The 23,546-nt window shown below is 45.3% G+C and overlaps 1 protein-coding gene across 3 annotated transcripts in view; it reads left to right on the top strand.

The window, feature by feature from the left end:
- The window catches only part of URB1 (URB1 ribosome biogenesis homolog), a 152,823-nt gene that overhangs the window by 77,938 nt on the left and 51,339 nt on the right, over nucleotides 1-23,546 (top strand). For all 3 annotated transcript variants that reach the window (XM_033949919.1, XM_033949918.1, XM_033949920.1), the window contains 6 exons: nucleotides 2,080-2,281; nucleotides 6,189-6,369; nucleotides 9,921-9,973; nucleotides 10,788-10,972; nucleotides 13,628-13,738; nucleotides 21,641-21,704. In XM_033949919.1, the coding sequence (XP_033805810.1) occupies nucleotides 2,080-2,281; nucleotides 6,189-6,369; nucleotides 9,921-9,973; nucleotides 10,788-10,972; nucleotides 13,628-13,738; nucleotides 21,641-21,704 (796 nt within the window). The remainder of the gene's footprint in view (nucleotides 1-2,079; nucleotides 2,282-6,188; nucleotides 6,370-9,920; nucleotides 9,974-10,787; nucleotides 10,973-13,627; nucleotides 13,739-21,640; nucleotides 21,705-23,546) is intronic.

Raw genomic sequence — 23,546 nt, 5'->3', positions numbered from 1 at the left:
GTAGAAGAGGGGATAAGTGCCACATGGCCTATAGATATAGAAATATAAGACTAGCCTTACTGGGTCACACCAAAGGTCCATCAAGCCCATTAACCCGTTTTCACAGTGGCCAATCCAGGCCCTTAGTATCTGGCCAAAAACTAAAGAGTAGCAACATTCCGTGCTACCGATCCAGGGCAAGCAGCATTTAGTGCAAGCTAAACTTTAGTAAAAGGGCCCCTATATGGATAGTGTTGTGAATATACATATGATTTAAGCATTATTTATTTTATTTATTTGGATTTAGCTTACACTTTTTCAGTAGAAACTCAAGCCAGAGATCTTGCCGTTTGATTTTTTTGTACCTGCGATAATGGAAGATTAAGGGTGTAGTGGTTAGAGCTACAGTCTCAGCACCCTGAGGTTGTGTGTTCAAATCCCATGCTGCTCCTTGTGACCCTGGACAAGTCACTTAATCCCTCACTGCCCCAGGTACATTGGACAGAGTGTCAGCCCACCAGGACAGATAGGGAAAAGTGCTTGAGTACTTGAATATAAACCACTTATGGCTGTAAGTCGTATATAAATAATAAAATAATTAAATATTATACGAACTTTGGCTTAACACAAACAGAAGCAGAACCAATCTGGGTTTTATCACATTCATACTTATTCTGGTAATGCTAAAAGAAAAGCCCACATTGTAAATAGTAACCTTCATTGTATAGCAATTAAAAGAGACTGTTATTTCATAAACTGCTCCTGTGTAACACTTCATAGTACCAGGTGCCACACATATCCTGAAATGAAATAGAATCTGATTGGTGGATGCAGCATATATGATGACAGTAAGTCATCAGAGAACAGTATACATCAGTCTGGTCATAAACACTTTGGAGTGTGTGACTTGGTTTCTAATATGGCTGCACCAAAAAGGCATTTATTCAGATAATTTAAAAAGTGACCGATAATCTTTGTAATTGATGGGGTGTTATGCTGACTGTATTACCATCTATGCTTTGAGAATGCATCACATTGAGCAGAAGAAACTGACTGTGACTGCAGACAATGCATGAGCCTTTTCCATGGATAGGCTTCTGACTGTACCCTACCCTGCTATTTTGTATGAAAACAGTAACAGAGGCGAAGTCTTTTACACAAACAATAGCAGTATGAATCAGCACTGGGAAGACTAATAGTGGTCAGGATCACATTCACTCATTCATCAGTTTTAGAAAACACAATCAATAACATTTATAGTCAATAGAGCAGTCAATGAGTCAGCCAGTCATCCAGTTTAAAGATAAGACTGTAGGTAGGCCAACATGTTTTCATAATCCATTGGCACAATCCAATTATGTCTTATCCTCAAAATACTAAGTCAATGACTAATAACCCTTCAAGAGTGATGTACAAGGAAGATATTCTTTTCTTAAATAGCACTCATATCACTTTATTCTTTTTCATTCAGAATTATTTACTATAAGGGCTAGATGACCTCAAGTGCTCACGGCTGTCTGTCTTTGCAATTACTCCTGTCAGAACAGCCTCTTGTGAGCTATCATTAGTCACTTATGCCTCTCTTTTTTTTCGTGTTATTTTCTTTTTATATTTTTACTTTTAACTTTTTGTGATGGTAATAATATAACCAGAATTAATCACAGTTGGGACTCTCAAACATTATTTAACTTTTGTTTTCTACTTAGCTTTTTATCCCAACATTGTTTTAATGCTGGCAGCTCACGGCTGTATTAAATCCAAGTGAGAAGTAACTAAACTAGTGTAGTCAGCTCCTGGCTGGGTTAGGTGTAAAGTTGTTCAATGTTGCTGTGTTCCAGACGCTCCCTAGAGCAGAACTTCCCAAACTGCAGCTAGGGACCGCCATAAGACATCACTGGCCTGCCATCGGGGGGCTCATGAGTTTTCTGTGGCCACATGAATGTGGGTTTTTTCAGCTACTGAAAAATTGATAAATGAGATTCTGCTTTTCCTTTCCCCTGTCCTTTCCTGATAGTAGTGTTTGTTACATCTACCTTTCATGGCCAAATACATTCTGGTTTTCAACCTAAGCTGCCACCATTGACTTCTGTTTCTCTGCAGTATCCACTGCTGTGATTGTGACTCTGCAGGAGACCTTGCGGAAGAAACTTGTGAACACGGCCTTGGCAGATGAAGATTCTTCAGGGCTTGCTCTGCAGATGGATGTTCTTTCCAAGCTGCTTCCGTTTTCAGACGCTGAGGAAGTTATAAAGCTCAGCGGCCAGCTCCTTCGAGTCCTGCCAAAGATGGGAAGCCAAGAAAGGTAATCGGAGATACCAGGTCTCACTTATTAGGAGTGTGTCACACTCATTTGAAAGTTTTCTTACTCTCGCACTCTTTGAGCCTTATTTCTCACTCAGAGTCTCAGTACCGGTGCACTGATCTTGGTTACTGCTTTCATGAGAGGGGAGCCTTAGCGAAGTAAACCAAGTAAGAAGAAATCCGAGCACACCTTCCCTTTGCCGTGTCCCTTTTCCTTTTACTGACGGTACATGTACTGACGTAAATGCTGCTTAGTTTACCTCATTGGAATGACTACGAGACAGCATTGTATTTTCCAAAACAGACAATATTTTTATTGTTAGTATAAAGACTTACAAAATTACAGCAGCAAAGACATAGCAGAAGAAATATATTGTCAGTTCAGAATATGCAATGGAGAGTAGAACTTACACCCATATGCCGAACAGGGGGCTAGCACACCCGCATAAGCAAGTAAATCTCTCTAGCTCTACCTGTGATGCATGTTTTTTTTATACAGAGAAATTCTTCCTTTGTTCCAAAAAGCACATCCCCGAACTTTGGTCATGTACTTCCCTATTGGTACAAAAATGTATACCTAACTATTCCTCCTCCCAGTCCACGCCTCTCTCACTTCTCCCCCCCCCCCCCAAGAGGGGGGCCCGAGCAGAAACAGAGAATTCTTCGTGAACTTTCTTCCTCCAGCTCTGAGATCCTTATCACCTTGCAGATGCTAATTTGTGGTTTTACAACGCTGTACATCTTCAGGATGGTGACCTTGTAGATAGTCTTATGCAGAAAGTTGGCAAGGGTGACTTTTCAGCATCCCAGCTGTTCTTGGTTCCCATAACTTGTTTTAGAGACAGGCAGCAAATGTCCAGTCTGGTTAAAAGTGCTGTCTTAGTATCAAGCTCCCTCATCTCTCTACTCCCCCGTCATCCTGCAGGGATTGTTGCTTGTTATAAATGTTTTATGGCTTTTCAGGGTGCCTTGCATATGTGAAGTCATATAGCACTGATAACAGCTCAGCAGAACCTTGGAGAAGTATCCTCCCAGCAGGGAATGGAGACAGGAACTTTGCAGCAAAGGCCAGCTGGGTTAGCATTTCAAAGGATACATGTGTTTACAGACAGCAAGGTACAGGCTGGGCCATCTGGTTAGCTTGAAAGGAAAGCTGGTATAGCCTATGGGAAAATATATGTTAAAAATGTCTGTAGTGTCCAGCATACACAAGTGAGGCCAGTATGTCCAGTTTATCCATCTGTATGTCCAGGTTATCCATTTCAGTACTCTGAAACCAATGCACATACCGTATTTGCCGGCGTATAAGACGACTGGGCGTATAAGACGACCCCCCAACTTTTAGTTAAAATATAGAGTTTTGTTATATACTCGCCGTATAAGACTACCCCTTCTTCCGCACACCTTCTCTACCGCCCCGGGTGCAGCACAGCCGGCCAGGTCCCCTTACTTTTGTGGCACTTCCCCGACCGACCGATAACAGCCCGGGTCCGACAAACCTCCCTGCTCTTAACCGCGAATCTAAATTACCTTCTTACAGCTGCTGTAAGAAGGTAATTTAGATTCGCGGCTACAGGGCAGGGAGGATTGTCGGACCCGGGCTGTTATCGGTCGGTCGGGGAAGTGCCACAAAAGTAAGGGAACCTGGCCGGCTGTGCTGCAACCGGGGCGGGGCGGCCGCCCCTCTCCCTTGGTAGCCACTCGAACCGCGAGGCTACTCTCCTTCTCCTTATCTGCCCTGCCTGCAGCACAGAGCCGAACGGAAGTCTTCCCGACGTCAGCGCTGACGTCGGAGGGAGGGAGGGCTTTGTTTAAGCCCTCCCTCCCCTCCGACGTCAGCGCTGACGTCGGGAAGACTTCCGTTCGGCTCTGTGCTGCAAGCAGAGAAGGTAGGGAGAAGAAGAGCCGCGTACATCCAGAAGACTGAGCATCCAGCCCCGCAGGAGCCCCGCGACCCTCGGAGGCGTCCCCATGGGATCCCCGTGACCCTAGGGGGCGTCCCCACGGGATCCCCGCGACCCTAGGGGCGTCCCCGTGCAGCTCTCTAAACAGTACCCGGCGTATAAGACGACCCCCGACTTTGGGGAGGATTTTAAGGTACTGAAAAGTCGTCTTATACGCCGGCAAATACGGTACTTTTAACTATTAGCTGGAAGACAATTTTCTCTGTCTGGCCCCTAGTTTGCTCTCCCATAGCCTCACCTCCTCTAGTCTCTTTTAGACTCCCAGGAAGGAACCCCAATTTCTCTCTCTCTCCCCATGCCTCTTGCTCTCTCTGCCCTTCCCTGAGTTTTCTCTTCTTCACCTTCAGGCACACAGCAAGAAGGGAAGGAAGGAAGGTGGCCTGTATCATCATTCTCTGCCACCCAGAGTCTGACTGCTGATTTGAACTACATGGCTCTGTGGAGTCCCATGCTGTTCATTTCTTTTTTATTTATTAAAAAAAATTAAATACTACCTTTAAATGAAGCGGTTTCCATAAAAATAAACATACATAATTGTAAACACAAGACAGTATTACAATTCTAAAATCAAAACTAAATTACAAAAAAAAAAATACCATTCTTTTAGCACTCTCCAGACCAGTAGAGGTTAATCTTTACGAATGGGGTATATATCTAATCATGACCAACAGGTGGAGACTGAATATATTATATACTATGGGACAGTATATAATATATTCCCTTCTCTATTTACATCAATCTTCTTTCAGTCTCCAGCAGGTGTTGAGTGAGCTGTACCCATCTCCCTTGGTAGGGCTGTTGGAATTTGTTTAAGAAGTTTTCTAGTCCCTGTTTTTTGGCCGGACAGAGCTTGGGTGGGCCCTGTTTGGGGGTCCGTCCGACCTTGGGGGTGTCAAACCCAGCGGGTCAACAAACAGACAATACCCAGCCTAAAGTATCCTCCAGGCAATCAATAAAAAAGGCACTTAAAGATCCACGTATTGACTCAAACAAACAGAGCCAAGACAGAAGTTACATTTTCCAGGAAACATATTATCATGTAGGCTGGTATGGCTCTTCAAATGGGCGTCCACAAATACCTTTGGTTTTCAACAGCTTTTTAAAACTAAAGCGGTCAGTGCTTAATCTTAGATGTCCCAACAGCTTATTCCAAAGTGACATTCCAGCCACTGAAAAAATCATAGATTTTGTAGCTACATATCTCACACTTTCTTCAGTAGTCGCTAATAGTCTTATGCCACCTTCTGATCGCAATGCTCTGTTTGGTCTGTAGAACTTCCAGAGCAGTGAGGCCAAGGTTGCCAGAAGAGGAAGATGAGGTCTGACTGAAGTCATTGTCTTCCTCCTCTTGCCCTGAGCAGTATGGGGAGAGGAGAACCGGGCAAGCTGCTGTCGTCTCCTGATCCCTGTGTTGAATACTGGTGTGCTAGATATGAATTCTGCACAGGATGAAGAATCTATACTAATTCTGCATTGTACAATTGTAAAGAATTACCCCAGGAGTAAGGTTACCCATGCACTTTTGTTGTCTGATATTGACCTGTGCTGACAGTAACCAGTAGCGCTAGTCCAGGAAAAGACTGTGCTGCCAGGTCTTACAGAGGAGGATCTATGTCCTTATACCTCAGTTGGCACCCCTCGCTCTCAGACTATGCAAAGTAGCAGCTGTGGTGTCATTCAGCACCCCTGTTTTCAGTGTACACAGGAGGAGGGGCTTCAGTCAGCACTCCTGTTACATGGAGGAGAAGCGAAGGTATTAATTGGGATCACATGTAGAAGAAAAAAATGAAGGAAGGGAAGGTGAAGAAAGATACTCGTGACATTTTTCCAGGCTCGCTTATATCCTTTATGGGCTGCAATAGACTGCAGGTGATCATACAATGAATGCAGTAGCCTTGTAACATCTGGACAAAAATAATGCTTTAACATTCATTTATTGTACAGATGGGTTGTGGCAGACTCCATTAGGAGAATAATGGAGCCCCTTGCCAAGGAAACCTGCACCTGGAAAAAGTCCTTACTGTCAGCATGTATAACATGGTTAATAGCTACATTCAGCAGCAAAGAACAAGAGGAGACAGATGACTCCGAGAAGGCCATGCTCACCAGGCTGGAAGAGTTACTGGTAAGACACCAATGCAAGCTTTCATCTAGAATTCAAGAGCCCAATATACGTATGCTGTCTTTCTGGCTCATGCTGGCATGTTTCTTGTATTCACTCCATATGACTGATGATTTTTAAAGGCTGTGTATTGACTTTTCGTGACAGCTATGTTTGTGATTTAATAAGCCATTGGGTAGTCCTAAACTGTGTGTGTACATAACTAGCATAAACTTGCACTTTGCATACTTTAAAAAAATTTTTGGAATGAACTCTCTTGTGCTGTGTTGCTGGAGCATTTCACCTGTTCTGTCTGTGTCAGAACTTTTCTAAAGTTTCTTATGCTTTCAGGCGGATTTCTTGGGACACCAGGCCGCACAGTGGTATAAATTGATATCTGGATTTATGAATAAAAAAACAAAGACTGGTCTTAGAGACATTTGGAGCATTGAGATTAAGCATCAAATTTCTGCATCTTAATGGCCACGAATTTGGTCTTGGAGAATGAGATGCACAGTGTCCGCATCTATGAGACAAACCTGGTTCTTTTTGTTACATAGAGCATTTTGGACCCCAGTTACCGTATTTTCACGCAAATAACACGCACCCGTATAAAACGCGCACACGAATATAGCGCGCAGAAATCACGATGATTTGCACAAAAACTTTGATATACCGCGCTCACGGGTATACCGCGCATGCTGCCCGACGCTCCTTTCGCCCGCCCTGACTTTCCGTGCGCTGTCCCGACTCTCCGTTCACCCCCCCTGACTTCCGTGCACTGTCCCCCCTTGAAGGTCTGTCCCCATCCTGAAAGCCTGATGCCCCCCCCCGACGTCCGATACATCCCTCCCCCCCCCCCCCCCGAAGGACCGCCGACTCCCCAACAATATCGGGCCAGGAGGGAGCCCAAATCCTCCTGGCCACGGCGACCCCCTAACCCCACCCCGCACTACATTACGGGCAGGAGGGATCCCAGGCCCTCCTGCCCTCGACGCAAACCCCCCTCCCCCCCAAGAACCTCCGACCGCCCCCCAGCCGACCCGCGATCCCCCTGGCGACCCCCACGACCCCCCCCACCCCCCTTACACCGCCGACTTCCCGACAACACCGCCGACTTCCCGACAATATCGGGCCAGAAGGGAGCCCAAACCCTCCTGGCCACGGCGACCCCCTAACCCCACACCGCACTACATTACGGGCAGGAGGGATCCCAGGCCCTCCTGCCCTCGACGCAAACCCCCCTCCCCCCCAAGAACCTCCGACCGCCTCCCAGCCGACCCGCGATCCCCCTGGCGACCCCCACGACCCCCCCCCCCCCCCTTCCCCGTACCTTTGGTAGTTGGGCCAGAAGGGAGCCCAAACCCTCCTGGCCACGGCGACCCCCTAACCCCACACCGCACTACATTACGGGCAGGAGGGATCCCAGGCCCTCCTGCCCTCGACGCAAACCCCCCTCCCCCCCAAGAACCTCCGACCGCCTCCCAGCCGACCCGCGATCCCCCTGGCGACCCCCACGACCCCCCCCACCCCCCTTCCCCGTACCTTTGGTAGTTGGGCCAGAAGGGAGCCCAAACCCTCCTGGCCACGGCGACCCCCTAACCCCACCCCGCACTACATTACGGGCAGGAGGGATCCCAGGCCCTCCTGCCCTCGACGCAACCCCCCCCCCCCCCCAAGAACCTCCGACCGCCCCCCAGCCACCCCGCGATCCCCCTGGCGACCCCCACGACCCCCCCACCCCCCTTCCCCGTACCTTTAGTAGTTGGCCGGACAGACGGGAGCCAAACCCGCCTGTCCGGCAGGCAGCCAACGAAGGAATGAGGCCGGATTGGCCCATCCATCCTAAAGCTCCGCCTACTGGTGGGGCCTAAGGCGCGTGGGCCAATCAGAATAGGCCCTGGAGCCTTAGGTCCCACCTGGGGGCGCGGCCTGAGGCACATGGTCGGGTTGGGCCCATGTGCCTCAGGCCGCGCCCCCAGGTGGGACCTAAGGCTCCAGGGCCTATTCTGATTGGCCCACGCGCCTTAGGCCCCACCAGTAGGCGGAGCTTAAGGATGGATGGGCCAATCCGGCCTCATTCCTTCGTTGGCTGCCTGCCGGACAGGCGGGTTTGGCTCCCGTCTGTCCGGCCAACTACTAAAGGTACGGGGAAGGGGGGTGGGGGGGTCGTGGGGGTCGCCAGGGGGATCGCGGGTCGGCTGGGGGGCGGTCGGGGAGTCGGCCGGGCAAGAGGGCTTGGGCTCCCTCTTGCTCCGATCGTGGATGCGGGTGTGGGTGGGAGCGCGTGCGAGCGGTCGTTCGGGGTGGGGGTGCGAGTGGTCCTGCCGGGGGGGGGGGATGTATCGGACGTCGGGGAGTCGGCCGGGCAAGAGGGCTTGGGCTCCCTCTTGCTCCGATCGTGGATGCGGGTGCGGATGGGAGCGCGTGCGAGCGGTCGTTCGGGGTGGGGGTGCGAGCGGTCCTGCTGGGGGGGTGAATCGGGCGTCGGGCGGGGTGGGAACTATGTTTTAAAACTTTGGTATACCGCGCTCACGCATATAACGCGCGAGGGGTATGCGCGGTAGGTAAAATCGCGTATAACGCGCGCGTTATATGCGTGAAAATACGGTAGATTACAAAAGTTGGATTGCTCTAAGTCTAATAGATGCTGGCACTGTAATCTGGAAGTAGGGACTTTAGATCATTTATTATACATTTGTCCCAGTTTCATGGCCTTTTGGAAATCAATTTGGTCATAAATTAATTGTTTATTAGAAAACCATGTAGCTCTATCATATGATACAATCCTATTTGGAACGTCAATGAGAATAAAAAGTCAAATTTCATTAAATAATAATAAACTTTTATTAATAATGACAGGAGTTGCCATTCAACATATCACCAGAAATTGGAAAAATTACACAAGACTTAATTACACCTTCTGGTGGAATTCATTATGCCATATATACAAAATGGAAAGAACAATTGCTATACAAAAGGGGAATTTAATAACTTTAAGAAGATTTGGGGGCCATTGACAACTTATTGTAATGATTAGACGCCATTGAAAGTATAATTATAATTAGGGGAGGGGAGTGGTATATAGTTATAATATAGATTTAATCAATATCTATGAATATAGCACATGTATGTTAATTTTTGATTATAATATCTGTGAAAAGGGTAGGTGGGGAGGGAGATAATTTATATATTTAAGATGATAATAGAAAGAATTTTAAGTGATGTGTATGATTCAATTGATGTAATATTGTGTACTTGATGGAAGATGAAAAATGAATAAAGAATTGGAGGGGAAAAAAAAAACTTTTCTAAAGTACTAGGCTTCACACCATTACATCCCTTCTGTAACTGTGAACAAGTATATTATAAATAATGTTCATTCCTCATTCCTTCAAGTTCACAGCTAAAAAGGTAACTTATATTCGTCCAGTGAAGAGTTCATGGCCTTGTGTGGTCTAGTGTATATACATATGCACACATGAATGAAGTCCTTGGCATGTGACGTAAAGGGTTTAGTGCTGCTCCCAAATGTCTGCTCATTTTGTCTTTGCATCTCTCTGTTCCTCATGCAGCAGTTTGATCTTGTCCCTGCAGAATGGAGCAGCCTCGTGAAGACAGGCCTCAAGTAAGTTCCCCTATGCTCTGACCGAGCTATGACTGAAGGATGTTGCAGTGTCTGTTGTCACACTGATAGAGGCATCGAGTTGCTATATATTATCAGTATTGGATGGTAGGAACTCTAAAACAAAACAAAAAAATCACCAAGTAAACTTCCACTGTAGAGTGAAAAAGGGTGCAAACACAAAAACAGTGACTGTGGAGAAGATGATCTTGATTCCAAGCTTTATTCCAAGTTCTTCATAAGACCAATCTGTACATTAGGTGCAGTAGTATGTCATTTCAAATGATACACCGAAAAAGATTGTGGTGGGGTAGTTTTGATTAGCTTCTCTATTAGTTTTATTTGGTTCTTCCTCAATTTTTTCCACATGCAGTTTCTCGCTTAATTTCACAGCCTCACATTTACATAATTTAAGCAATACCAGCACTTACACATGTCACCACCAACACAGCTGGTGCACACTTTACACACATCCTTTTCGTATTGGGTTCTGGATTTCACCAAATATTTCTGGTGCACTTCTCGCACACATCCCTTCCATGCTAACACCATTGGCTTCTTTATTTCTCACCAAATGATTCCACATTCACGGGTGGTGCACATTCCTCAGCCACCATTTTCACACCTTTCCTACCTCATTTTCCTATAGGACCTCTGAAGAAGGAGTGTTCCTCAGAAACACGGACCGTGTTGGGTCCGGTCTCCATGTAAATGAGAGCCATTTTCTGGATTACAATATTTTATTGACATTCATTGACTTTTAAGCGGTAAATAAATCCTAACAAACAAATAACTTGATGAATCTGTTTTTGTGAAGGTATCGCTACAGAGATTGTAAATTTCTGGGAATGCTCAACACTGCTATTGATATGTTGTATGGGAAGGAGGCCTCTGACTCTCTGCTCCAGCTCTCTGTCATTCACATGATGATCACACAACACTCTTTATTTTTGCCGACAATGCTGAGGTCACGAGATGAGGCCATAAACAGTCCACTGAGAGGTATTGTGCTTCCTGTACCATGTGTGTTCATATATGCCTAGGGTCTGCAGTTTAGATTTCATTTCTGTTTTTCCGTTCTTCAGTTTAAAATCAGGGTGCTTTATGGCAAATTATAAACAGGATGACACTGGATATAATCTCTTTTTTTCTCTATTTATAGACGGGGACAAGCCCATCCTCCCTACCTTTTCTTTCTAAAGTTAAGAATAAAATTTATTTCCAAGAAAATTGTTTATTGGAAAATCATGTAATAACAAACTTTTATTGATTTTATCCGGATAGCCACTAACTTGGAACATGAGGATATTACTGGCCACACTTTATGGTAGATATCCTGCAAACAGGATGGTTGGATAGGCTGGAGTAAGCTTGAATGGCAACTTCAGCATTTGGAACCTAGGACAATACCAGGTGGACTTTACAGTCTGTGACCCAGAAATATCAAAGAAGAGACAAGTTAATTTAATCATGTATTTTTAATGAGTATAACTAATGGGCAGACTGGATGAACCGTTCAGGGCTTTATCTTATCCTTCTTTTAAGGGTATTAAATCTATAAGAAGGTTTGGATAAATTCCTGAAGGATAAGGGGATTGAGGGATACGGATGAAAGTAGTGATGGGTTTTTTAGGATGAGACAGGGAACACTTGACAGGTCATGGACCTGATGGGCCGCCGCAGGTGCGGACCGCTGGGCGCGATGGACCTCTGGTCTGATCCCGGTGGAGGCAATTTCTTATGTTTTTAGTCAATCTTTTGCCTTCAAGCTGGTAGAGATGTGGAATGGACTTCCTGACTCCATTAGACTGATAGGCCAGCTACAACAATTTAGTAAAGCCCTGAAAACTGCTGTTTACACAAAACTTAAACGGCTTAACTATAGTATCAAAGAACTGATGATAATTCAGCTTTTTTTTTTCGTCTATGCTCTCTTTCTTATGTACTCTAGTCTTAATTACATGTGAACCGAGTTGAGCTCAATTGGGAGATGACCCGGTATATAAATTGAAGATTAGATTAGATTTATCTGCCATCATTTACTATGTTACTAACTCAAAAGGTCAGAAAAAACTGAGAATGGGAACTTTATTGCCTGGTTCAGTAATTTGTAATCAGCAATTGGAAAGTAATATGCACTGTGGAAGGTCAAGAAAGCTGAAAGTGGGTACTTTCTTGCCAGTTGGAAATGCACTTTAGATTAAGTTGAGCAAGATATGTTTGTTATGAATGTTACTAATTAGAAGCATTTGCCACTGACCTGCCTCATCTTTGGAAAAGGGAAGACCTTGCAGAGTTCCTGACCTAGAGGAACCAGCCTAAGAACATAAGCAATGCCTCCACTGGGTCAGACCCGAGGTCCATCGTGCCCAGCAGTCCGCTCACGCGGCGGCCCAACAGGTCCAGGACTTGTGCAGTAGTCCTCTATCTATACCCCTCTATCCCTTTTTCCAGCAGGAAATTGTCCAATCCTTTCTTGAACTCCAGTACCGTACTCTGTCCTATTACGTCCTCTGGAAGTGCATTCCAGGGTAAAGAAAAACTTCCTAGCATTCGTTCTGAATCTGTCTCCTTCCAACTTTGCCGAATGCCCTCTTGTTCTTTTATGTTTTGAAAGTTTGAAGAATCTGTCCCTCTCTACTCTCTCTATGCCCTTCATGATCTTGTAGGTCTCTATCATGTTTCCTCTGAGTCTCCGCTTTTCCAGGGAGAAGAGCCCCAGTCTCTCCAATCTTTCAGTGTATGAAACGTTTTCCATGCCCTTAATCATTCGTGTCGCTCTCCTCTGGACCCTCTCAAGTATTGCCATATCCTTCTTAAGGTACGGTGACCAATACTTAACACAGTACTCCAGGTGCAGGCGCACCATTGCCTGTGAAACAAGTTAGGACTTCACAGAAACTGATCTAAAATAGGTAAAATCTTTCCATACTCCTGAATATGATTACAAAGGATTGGTGTTTCTGCCTTAAGATCTGCCAGACTTTTGCATTATAGGGTTTTAATTCCATATACATCACCTAGATGCTTGAGGTCAAGTGACCAAAATTTGTTGGTCATCCCTTCTCTTAAAGTTATTAATACGCGGCGGCAGACTATTTTTTCTGTTACGGCTCCCTAATCCTGAAATTCTCTTCCAATTCATCTGAGAGGTGAAAAGAATCTTGAAAAATTTAAGAGCAAACTAAAGAGTCTTCTTTTTCAAGATGCATTCAATGTTTAATTGAACTGCTTTTGGCTCTTAATCCATTTTAACTATTTTGATTGTTTTTTATTCCCCTTCCTATTGTTTTTAACCTTAAATGTTCTACTTTTATAACTAGATTGTATTTCATCCCGAGTTTTCCCTATGTTTTTATTAATGTACGTGTAATTTAATTTATTATTATGTATTAGTAGTTATGAAACTTGTTGTTTATGTTTGTAATTTTATTTACTACAATGTAGTAGTAGTTATAGTACATCTCTTTTATGTTTGTCTTCCTATATTTTGTAATTTTATCACTTTGTACATCGCTTAGAATTCGGAATAAGCGATTAATCAAATGTTATAATAAACTTGATAAACTTGATAGGAATGAAAATGTGCAGGAAATAGCATTGTAAATACCTGAAGAAGGCTTGGATTTTACCTGTAATGGTTTATCTTCTTTCCAGAGGCTTTAGTGGATGTTTTGACAGCAGTGGTGAGAAAGTGCTCTTCAATCTGCCACGCCAGTCACTTTGCTGTGCTGTTAGGAGCCTATGGAGCAACACTGAGCATTACAGGTGAGCCCACCAGCCTGGCAGGATGTTGCTTTCTCCCAGAAAATATGCACACTAGATTGCAGAGAACTTTTGCATTTTCAGGAAACATTTGAAGAACGTTTCAGTGTTTGAAACAGATATACCACTCAGTGGTGTAGTGAGAATGAGAGGCGCATGGGGTGGTGGTGCCCCTCCTCCGCCCTGATCTCCACCCCCATCCATTCCTTCCCTGCCCCCTCTTGCTGCACGCGTGTGCCCCTTCCCTTCCTCCGTACCCCTTTAATGTTGCACAAGCGTCAGCGCTTCCTCTGACATCACTTCCTAGGTGCAGGTCCAGGAAGTGACGTCAAAGGAAGGGCCAGTGCTGGTGCGAGCAGCAGATTGGGGTTGCTGCTCACGCCACAAACAGTAAAGAGGTATGAGGGAAGGAAAGGAGCAAGCACGGTAGTGGGGGGGCAGAGAAGAGGACGGGTGCCGGTGCCCCCACCAAGATGGCGCCCAGGGTGGACCGCTCCCGCCTCCCCCTTACTACGCTACTAATACCACTGATGAAAAAGACATTTTATGTTGTTTTTTTTCTTTCATGATTGTATTGTCTTTTATATTTCTTTTTCTAGTGCAATGCATCTAGTAGTCCTGAACACTAGGACTAGGCATTTGAACCTGCAAGTTTCTTGCAGAATGCTGTCAGTCTTCTATTTGAACTGCTGAGGGTCCTTGGCATCTGAGTTAGATGCGACAGAAGCGGTGGTGCAGGGGTTCTCCCCTCAGCATGCACCCTGACCAGACAAAAACATAGAACTGGACCAGGATGTTCAGTCTGGTACATACTGGAAGGATGGAAAGTCTGATTCCATGCCATTATTGTCTCAAGATGCAGTTTCTCTGGCAGTCTGGTTCTCTGCATGAGAACAGCGGTCAAGAAGCATTAGTGGTCTTGAACCGGGAAGAAAACCCCACAGTGCACCAGCTGTTCAGAGCCTTTGTGCTCTCGGGCATTATACCTACCTCGTTGCGAAAACTGAAGTTGGAAGTTCCTCCAGGCTCCTTGTTACAATGCTCAATTATGAACGGCTCAGTTGCTCTGACCACGTTCTTTTCTCTCACATCCGGATATCACAAATTTGCTCACTGACTTTTGGGAGTATCCAGAAGAGTCCCTGCGAGTGTTTAAGACTATGTCCAAACTTTACCCTATAACTCTGGATTTCCAGCAGCTGGCTATTCAACTGAATGTGGATTAGCTGGTGGCACAGGTCACCAAACAAATCTTGTCTAGAGAAGGAGGTGTGATGTTAAAGGATACTCGGGACCGTAAAGGGGACATGGTCCTCAAGAGACAATTTAAAGCTTTGGCTCTAGGGATTAAGGCAGCAGCTGTGGCTTCCTTTGTGGTATGTGCTTGCCACACCTGACTGACTTGAGTCCTGGCCTCTGAGGAAGATGAAGACCAAATCTGTGGTGAATTGTATAGAGCAGTGTTCTTCAACCGCCAGTCCACAGAAATTTCCTGCCGGTCCGCATTGGGCATTGGGCCCGAAACAGTGTTCTTCAACCGCCGGTCCATGGTGCGATTGCAGCGTTATCTTCAGGCTGGCTCCCTCTTCCTCACTGCCGCATTGCACAAAGCTGCGGGCAGTGGCTCCTACGCGCATCCTGCACCTGAACTGGAAACCTTCTCTCTGACGTTGCAACGGCAGAGGGAAGGCTTCCAGATGAGACTTGGGACGTACGAGGAGCCACTGTCCATGGCTTTGTGCACTGCCTCGGTGAGGAAGAGGGAGCCGCCCTGAAGATAACACCAGGGGCAGCATAAAACAGCTAGGTGGGAGCAGGCCAGAAGGTAAAGCACAGCTGTTGTCTGTATTTTGCACTGTTCAGGAAGAAATGCCTTTGTTTCTTTTTCTCTGGGATTGTACTGCATACAGAGTCTTGCATCTTAGGGTTTGTTTGTATATATTAGTACTTTTAGTTTTTGGTCTCATATTTGCTTAGGGGATATCTGTGTTCTGATAGGAATGAATGTTGAGAAGCATATAGTGTGGTTTGTATAGTTTAATTTTGTGGCTAACCATAATGTGTTGTTAATAAGATTATATTTTATATATAGCTGTTTTATGCTGCCCCTGGTGTTATATATATATATATGGAAAAAATGGTGTTACAATTAGTACTATTATGGGGGCGGAGATGGATGGGGTCTGGCCCATGACTTAGGCCAGTGTTCTTCAACCGCCAGTCCGTGGACCAGTGCCGGTCCACAAACTAATTCTTTTATTTCCACTGGTCCATAGTGTAAAAAGGTTGAAGAACACTGGTATAGAGGACACTCCATATAACATTATAAGTCATGAGCAAGTTGTCAGCCTATGCTATCTCCACCCTGCTGATACTCTGGATCAGACAGCAGGCAGGCAATTCAGCCTTTAAACCTACTCTGAGCAGGCTTCCCTTTCAGGGGCAAATTTATTTATTTTATTTATTTATTCATTTTTATAGGTCGTCCCCAGAAGCCCAGAACAGGTTACAAGGATATATACACAAAGTTTTCAGAAACAGAATTACGTACATTACAGAGTCAATAACATGCTACATATTTGGCAGGAGTCTGGATGACCTGATAGCCAGTGTTACAGACTATCCCCCTAAGGCTTTGCTGGATAGCAGACCCCAGATTGCTTGGGGTGTGAGTCAGAATTTTTGAGGCTTTCGAAGATTCCCTCCTTCTGTTGAAGGTCAAGCGATGAAGAGGCCCTTTCAGAGGACAGAGCAAAGGTTCTACAATAGCAGAAGACAGCAAGCCTCTGGCTGTCACCCTTCTCCAGCCTCTAAGAAAGCACAATGAATCCAGGATAGGGGCTAAGCCCCCCTAGATAGGGGGCAGGCTGTAAGCCTATTGGTCTGTATGGGTTCAGATTGGCACAGGCTGTTGGGTCCTAGAAGTTGTTCTAGAAGGTTACAAAATCAAGTTCTGTGCCTCCCTTCCAGATCTTTTTGTAGATTCTCCGACTGGCCAGCTAAAGTGAGCCCCCAGAGTCCTGGCAATGGTGCAAAGGCTACTGGATCTTCATGCCTTAGAGCCAGTCCCAGATGAAGAATTGGGCTCGGGCAGATACTCCATATCTAATTTAATAATTGTAAGTATGTTACCAAAAATTTTTATTTACTTGTACATCGCCTTGAATTTTGAATAGGCGATAAATCAAAATACTTAATAAACTTGGAAACTTGGAAACATATAATTCATTGTGCCAAAGAAAGTATCAGACAAATGGAGGCCAATTCTGGACCTCAAGTCGGTCATTACTGCACTGAAAGTGCTGCACTTCCACATGGAGACTGGTCGGTCATAGCAGCAGTGGCACTGGGGAAATTTCTTGCCTCCCTCGATTTGATGGACACCTATCTCCACGTTCCCATTTTTCTGGTCCACAGGAAGTGCTTTCAGTTTCATGTGCTGGAACAGTATTTTCAGTTCTTTGTGCTCCTTTTCAGCCTAGCAATGGAGCCTCGTACCTTTACCAAGGTAATGATGGTGGTAGCAGCACACTCCGCAAGACAGGGATCCAAGTGCACCCATATTTGGACAATTGGCTGATCAGAGCCCCATTCAGAGAGGAAGAAGAATGAACCGTGTCAAGAGTGGTTCAACTCCTCCAGGACCTGGGATGAATAGTCAACTTCAAGAAGTCAGCTGGAGCCGACCTAGCACCTGGAGTACCTAGGAGTTTTGTTTGACATGGCCTTTGGCCAGGTTTTTCTTTTAGAGCCACTCAGACTGAAGCTCCAGAAGAAGATTTTGGACCTGCTGCAGAGTCCAGCTCCCATGGCATTGTTGGCGGCAGTCATAGAAGTGGTCCATTGGGTAAAAGAACACATGAGACCTCTCTAAGACACTCTTCTCTCACTGGTCCCTTCAGATGTATGACTTCGGCAACCGCTTCTATAATTACTGTAAGTGAGAAACAGGCTGCAGTGGTGGCTGCAGACAGATTCCATCCTTTACAGTTGGCGGGGTTATTGCAACGGACACCCAGTTCAGGGTTGTTTGTTACTGGTTCAGCAAAAGTGGTCCATAAATCGACTAGAACTCGGAACCATTCAGCTAGCACTGTAGGCACTGGAGAAGTCTGTCTAGACTAGATTGTAAGCTCTTTTGAGCAGAGACTGTCTCTTCTATGTTTTGATATACAGCGCTGTGTATGTCTAGTAGCGCTATAGAAATGAATAGTAGTAGTAGCAGTAAGTCTCTGGAAGGCAAGGCAGTCGGGGTCTTTTCAGACAATGCTACAGTGGTGGCCTATGTCAAGAGGCAAGGAAGCACCAGAAGTGCCCTGTTACATCTAGAAGCTCAGCTCCTCTTTTAAAGAATGGAAGCTCATTTGCAGGCTCTCTTGGTCATTCATGTAGTGGGAGTGGAAAATATGTAGGCCGACTTTCTTAGTTGGCAGACTCTTGTCATGGGGGAATGATCACCATCTCCCCAGGCATTCAACATTGTTCAGAGGTGGGAGCATCCACAGATGGATCTGACAAGTAAGGGTTACTCGGATGTAGTTGTTATCACTATGCTTAGAGCTAAGAAGCCGTCAATGGTGGCAGCCTATGCTAAGGCCTGGAAGTCCTTTCAGCACTGGTGTGTTATAGATGATGTAGAGCCCTTACGAGCTCTGATTTCAATAGTCTGGGACTTCAAAAAGGTTTGTCGGTCAGATTCCTGAAAGTGAAGATAGCAGCTCTTTCCTGTTTCCAATCTTGGGGAGAGGGAAGAGGTTCTCAGACCTCTCACCAGATGTCACCCAGTTCATTAAAAAGGCTGTTCAGTTGTGCCCTCCAGTGCATCTCCCATTCCCATTCTGGAATCTTAACACTGTATTGCAAGGTGTCAGTAGAGCTTCATGTGAGCCCTTACAGGAGACTTCCCTTCTGGATCTTAAAGTCAAGACAGTGTTTCTGGTGGTGATTATATTGGCGAGCTGAGTCAGAGTTACAGATTTTGTCCTGTGGGGAGCCATTCCTTAAGATTACAGAAGCAAGGCTTTCCTTGCACACGGTTCCGTCCTTCTTACTGATCATAGTCTCTGCTTCCACGTCAATCATGAAGTTGTTTGCCTGCTTTATACCCTATGGAATATAAGAAAAAGGATAAAGCTTTGCGTTTGCTGGATGTCAAGCGAGTGCTTCTCCAGTACCTCGAAGTTACCAATGAGTTTCACATATTGGATCACCATTTTATTCTGACCAGTCAAGCTAAGAAAGGGATGCCGGCGTCTTAAGACCTTGATTTCCAGATGGATTAAAATGGTCATTACCTCCGTTTATGTGGACTGCGATAAGCAACTGCCGAGTGCATTGAAAACACACTCCACCAGAGGAGTTGCTACCTCATGGATGGGGACTCAGTGGTTTCACCTGAGCAAATCTATAGAGCAGCTATATGGTCTACCCTTCATACCTTTACCAGTTCTACAGAGTAGATATAGCAGCCAGGAAAGACGCTGCTTTCAGACCTCCATTTTGAAGGCAGGTTCAGCCTTAGACTCAGTGGACTGACTGCTTTGATATGTCCCTAGCATTCAAGACTACTAGACACATTGCACTAGAAAGAAAGATTAGGTTCTTACCTCGATAATCTTCTTTATTGTAGATGTGTCTACTAGTCCTGAAGCCCTGCCCTGTAAGCAGGCTTTGCCTGCCTTCTTCCTTGGGATCAGACTGGCTTTGGAGACTTCTCTCTCTCTCTCAGATAAGCTGATAAAAAAAAGAAAAGCACACAAGAAAGTAAATTCCAGTTTAAGTCTCTGCTTGATAGCAGGGCATGCAAATAGCTCCAAACTCTATATATAAAGTGCGGATTTCACATAGTTACTTGAATGTTATAATGTTCATTGATATGTTTGTTACAGAGCAGAACAGATTTGTAGTGTCGGGGTTATTGCATGTCTGTCATTACAGTGCTCCTTGATGGTTTTTGTACAAACCGAGGGGGCAGGAGCAGCTGCCTGGGAAGGAGACGGAGTTCAAAAACGATTGACAGCATTCTGCAAGCAACTTGCAAGTTCAGATGCATAACCCTAGTGTTCAGTACTACTAGACCAGGGGTGCCCACACTTTTTGGGCTTGTGAGCTACTTTTAAAATGACCAAGTCAAAATGATCTACCAACAATAAAATAAAAAACAAAAAACCACAAAGCACACTGAAAGGCAGAGAAAATGTTAATTATCATTCATATTCCGGGTTTTTTTCAAAGACGTCAAGGCAGATGACTCTATGCAATGTCACCTCAATAACAACCATACAAAAATAGACAAATATACCCCCTCCCTTTTTACTAAACCACATAGCAGTTTTTAGCGCAGGGAGCTGCTCTGAATGCCCCATGCTGCTCTCGATGCTCATAGGCTCACTGCGCTAAAAACCGCTATTGCGGTTTAGTAAAAGGGAGCCATAGTGCAAAATATAGACAGCAGATATAAATTCTCAAAATGGACATATTTTGATCACTAAATTGAAAATAAAATCATTTTTCCTACTTTTGTTGTCTGGTGATTTCATGAGTCTCTGGTTGCACTTTCTTCTGACTTTTTCTCACTTCACTCTGGCTGCACTTCTTCTTCTGACATCTTCTGACTTCAGCCCACTCCTGCATCCAATATTTCTTCCCTTCTTTCATTCTCCTATATGCTTTCTCTCTTCCAGACCTCATTCTCTCCCCCAACTTTTTCTTTCTTTCTCCCTGCCCCCTTTTTTCTTTCTCCCTGCCTCCTGTTCTTTCTTTCTCTCTCTCTCTCTATGCCCACTTTCTTTCTGTCTCTCTCTCTATGCCCACTTTCTTTCTGTCTCCCTGTTCCCTCTTTCTTTTTGTTTCCCTTCTTTCTTTGTCTCCCTGCCTGCCCCCTTTGTTTCTTTTTCCCTGCCCTCCCCCAAGCCACTAGGTTTGTTGCCGCCACCGGGGAACAGGCCTCCAAGCCACCGCCGCCCCAAGCTCTCCCTGCAGAAGCTTTGCGCTGACCAGCGTTCCGCTCCCCTTCAATTCTGATGTCGGAGAGGAAGTTCCGGGCCAGCCAGGCAGCAATTGGCTGGCCCAGAAATTCCTCTCCGATGTCAGAATTGACGTCGGGGAGAGGAATGCTGGTTAGTGCGAAGCTTCTGCAGGCCCAAATCTCTGGACGCACAGGGCCGAGGAAAAGAAAAAGCCAGTCTATAAATCCTTCCATGAGAGCCATTCCAGTCTCCTTTCAGCACGGCACTTACAAGAATGCGTAGCCCCCCCCCCCCCCATAGGAACCACCTCAGTTTCCCATTTTCAGGCTCAAGACGTCAGAGCAGCAGCAGCAGCAGCTCTGGCATTTTTGGGCAGAGCACCTCCTGCTCCCGACCGCCTTTCTCCAGTCTGGCAGCTCTGTAGATTCCAACAGGGGCAGCTGACACTCAGCTCTCCAGGGTCGTGACTTCCCTAGACCTCCCTCCCGCCTTCTCCCGAGGGAAGTGATATCATCCTCCAGTCTATCAAAGAGTGTCTACGGGAGAAAGCGAGAGAGGGAAGAAGGGTTCTGGCAGTCAGGCAAGGAAGGGTGCAGCGAGAATGGATGTGCGTGAAGTGATGACCAGTGGAGAACCTCGGGAAGAGGAAGGCTGATTGGCCGATCGATCGGGACAGCAACACGAGTCTATCACAGAACCCGGGATGGGCTCCGCGATTGACTCGCGTTGCCTTCCCGATCAACCGGTCGATCACAATCGACGTATTGGGCACCTCTGTACTAGACACATCTACAAGAAAGATTATCGAGGTAAGAACCTCATCTTTCTTTATTATTTGATTATTCTAGCTATGTAATTTTCTATCTACTTAGAACTGTGGATTTTTGTAGACAACAAGTTTGTCAAATATATAAATAATTACTCTGTTCACTTTCAGATCAAAAGATCCTACTGCTGCTCCAACTGTATGAGAAAAATAATATAAGCCTTACAGATTTTAGGCAAGTAAACATTTTTAAACTTTTTGTTGTAATATTCATGGTATGATGATATTTTAATTATTGATTGCTTTTGTACTTTCCCATAGATTTTACGTCTTCTTTGAATGTAAATCGCCTTGTACCTTTTCGGTATAGTGCGATTAATAAGGTGTGCATTAGATTAGAAGTATATCTATCTTTAACTTTCCAACTTTGACATTTTGACAATAATACAAGTACAGTGGTACCTTGGATTACGAGTGTAATCTGTTCCAGGAGCATGCTCGTAATCCAAAACGCTCGTTAATCAAAGCAAAGTTCCCCTTACAAAATAGTGGCAACACTGACAATTTGTTCCAGAACCCGGGATCTGTACCTGTTGGGTGCCGGGTGCTGCAGCGCCGTCTCCTCCGTCCGTCATCCGAAGAAGAACCCCACAGTGCCACTTTGGGGGGGATGCATCTAATGTCCGCCAGCCGCCAGAGAACCCCACAGTGCCACTTCAGAGGGATGCCTCCTCCATCCGCCGGCCAGAGCCCTCCACGTTGGATGCCCCTGCATGCTGGAGAGCCCCCACCTGAGCCCACGCAGCTGAGCGCCTCCCCACCCGCACGCCGATCACAATGCCAATGACTTACGCTGTGCACATCACATGCAACGCGCAGGCGGGAGGGCACCCGGCCGCACAGGCCCAGACAGAGGCCCTCCAACCTGCGGAAGGCACCCGACGTGGAAGGCTGGACGGAAGAGGAATCCCCCGAAGCGGCGCTTCCTTGGCTGTAAGTGCTCGTTTATCGGGGCAGTGCTTGGTTTGCGAGTCAAAAGTTTGCTGAGTGTTTTGCTTGTCTTGCAAAACACTCACAAAACCGAGGTTTGACTGTATATTAACCTAGGAAATGTTTTATCAGACATTGGCTGCCTGTATAGTGACAACAGGCCCTTTCTGAAATTACATGTCCTTAGAAAACCTGCAGAAAATGACAGTGTACCTAAAGTAATCAAACTTATTTAAGTACAAAACATTTTCGGTTGTTCTTGTTTTACTTCCTGCTTCATCATAACATGGACTTTTTTTTTTTTAACTTTGTTTATTGAAACCATTTTCTTGTTAATAGCTGTATACATTAATCCCCTGAAATTCGTGGGAGTTCCGTTCCAGGAACCCCCGCAAATTTAAAAAAACTGCGACTACGGTTTTTAGGCAGGGGAGACAGTAGAGGCAGGATAGGGCAGCCGGAGCGCCGGTGAGTGAAGGAAATCACTCGCTGTATGCTCCGACTACCTCTTCCTGTACTAAAGTTGGGCCTCACCAATCAGGAGCTGCTTTGACATGCAGACCACGAATTCGCGGGGGAGCCCTGTACACACAACCTCTCCAGTGGAACCAAATTCCAGCCTTTATCAAAGCCTGGAGACAGTCAATATTGATGAACTTTATCAATCAGGAATTTGATTGTGCTTCATCAGAAAATAATTTTTAAAAATTCTTTAAAGCCTATCCTGGAGTCCTTGAAAGCTACCAATTACATAAAGCTCCGTTTTTCTTAAAATTTGCTGCTATTTTTCCTTAATGGAGCAAATTTCTTGGTATTAAAGCTGTAACTTTTATGTTTTAACACTCAGCAGTGATACATTGATAAAAAGACATTTTATGCAACAACAAAAAAATATCTATCAGTATTTTATTAAATGAACTTTCTTTTTTTTATTAATTTCTTTATTCTTTTTCAAACTTACATCAAGTGCACAAAAAGAACAACATGAAATACTATCGTACAACACTTGAACATCATACATTATATTCTTAATATGTAAATTAATTAAAAACCCTCCCATCTTTCTATACAATCATTAAAACTATCA

This window comes from Geotrypetes seraphini, chromosome 6 (genome assembly GCF_902459505.1).
Source record: "Geotrypetes seraphini chromosome 6, aGeoSer1.1, whole genome shotgun sequence".
NCBI classification, from domain to species: Eukaryota; Metazoa; Chordata; class Amphibia; order Gymnophiona; family Dermophiidae; genus Geotrypetes; species Geotrypetes seraphini.
This window is presented reverse-complemented; position numbering and strand designations above follow the sequence as displayed.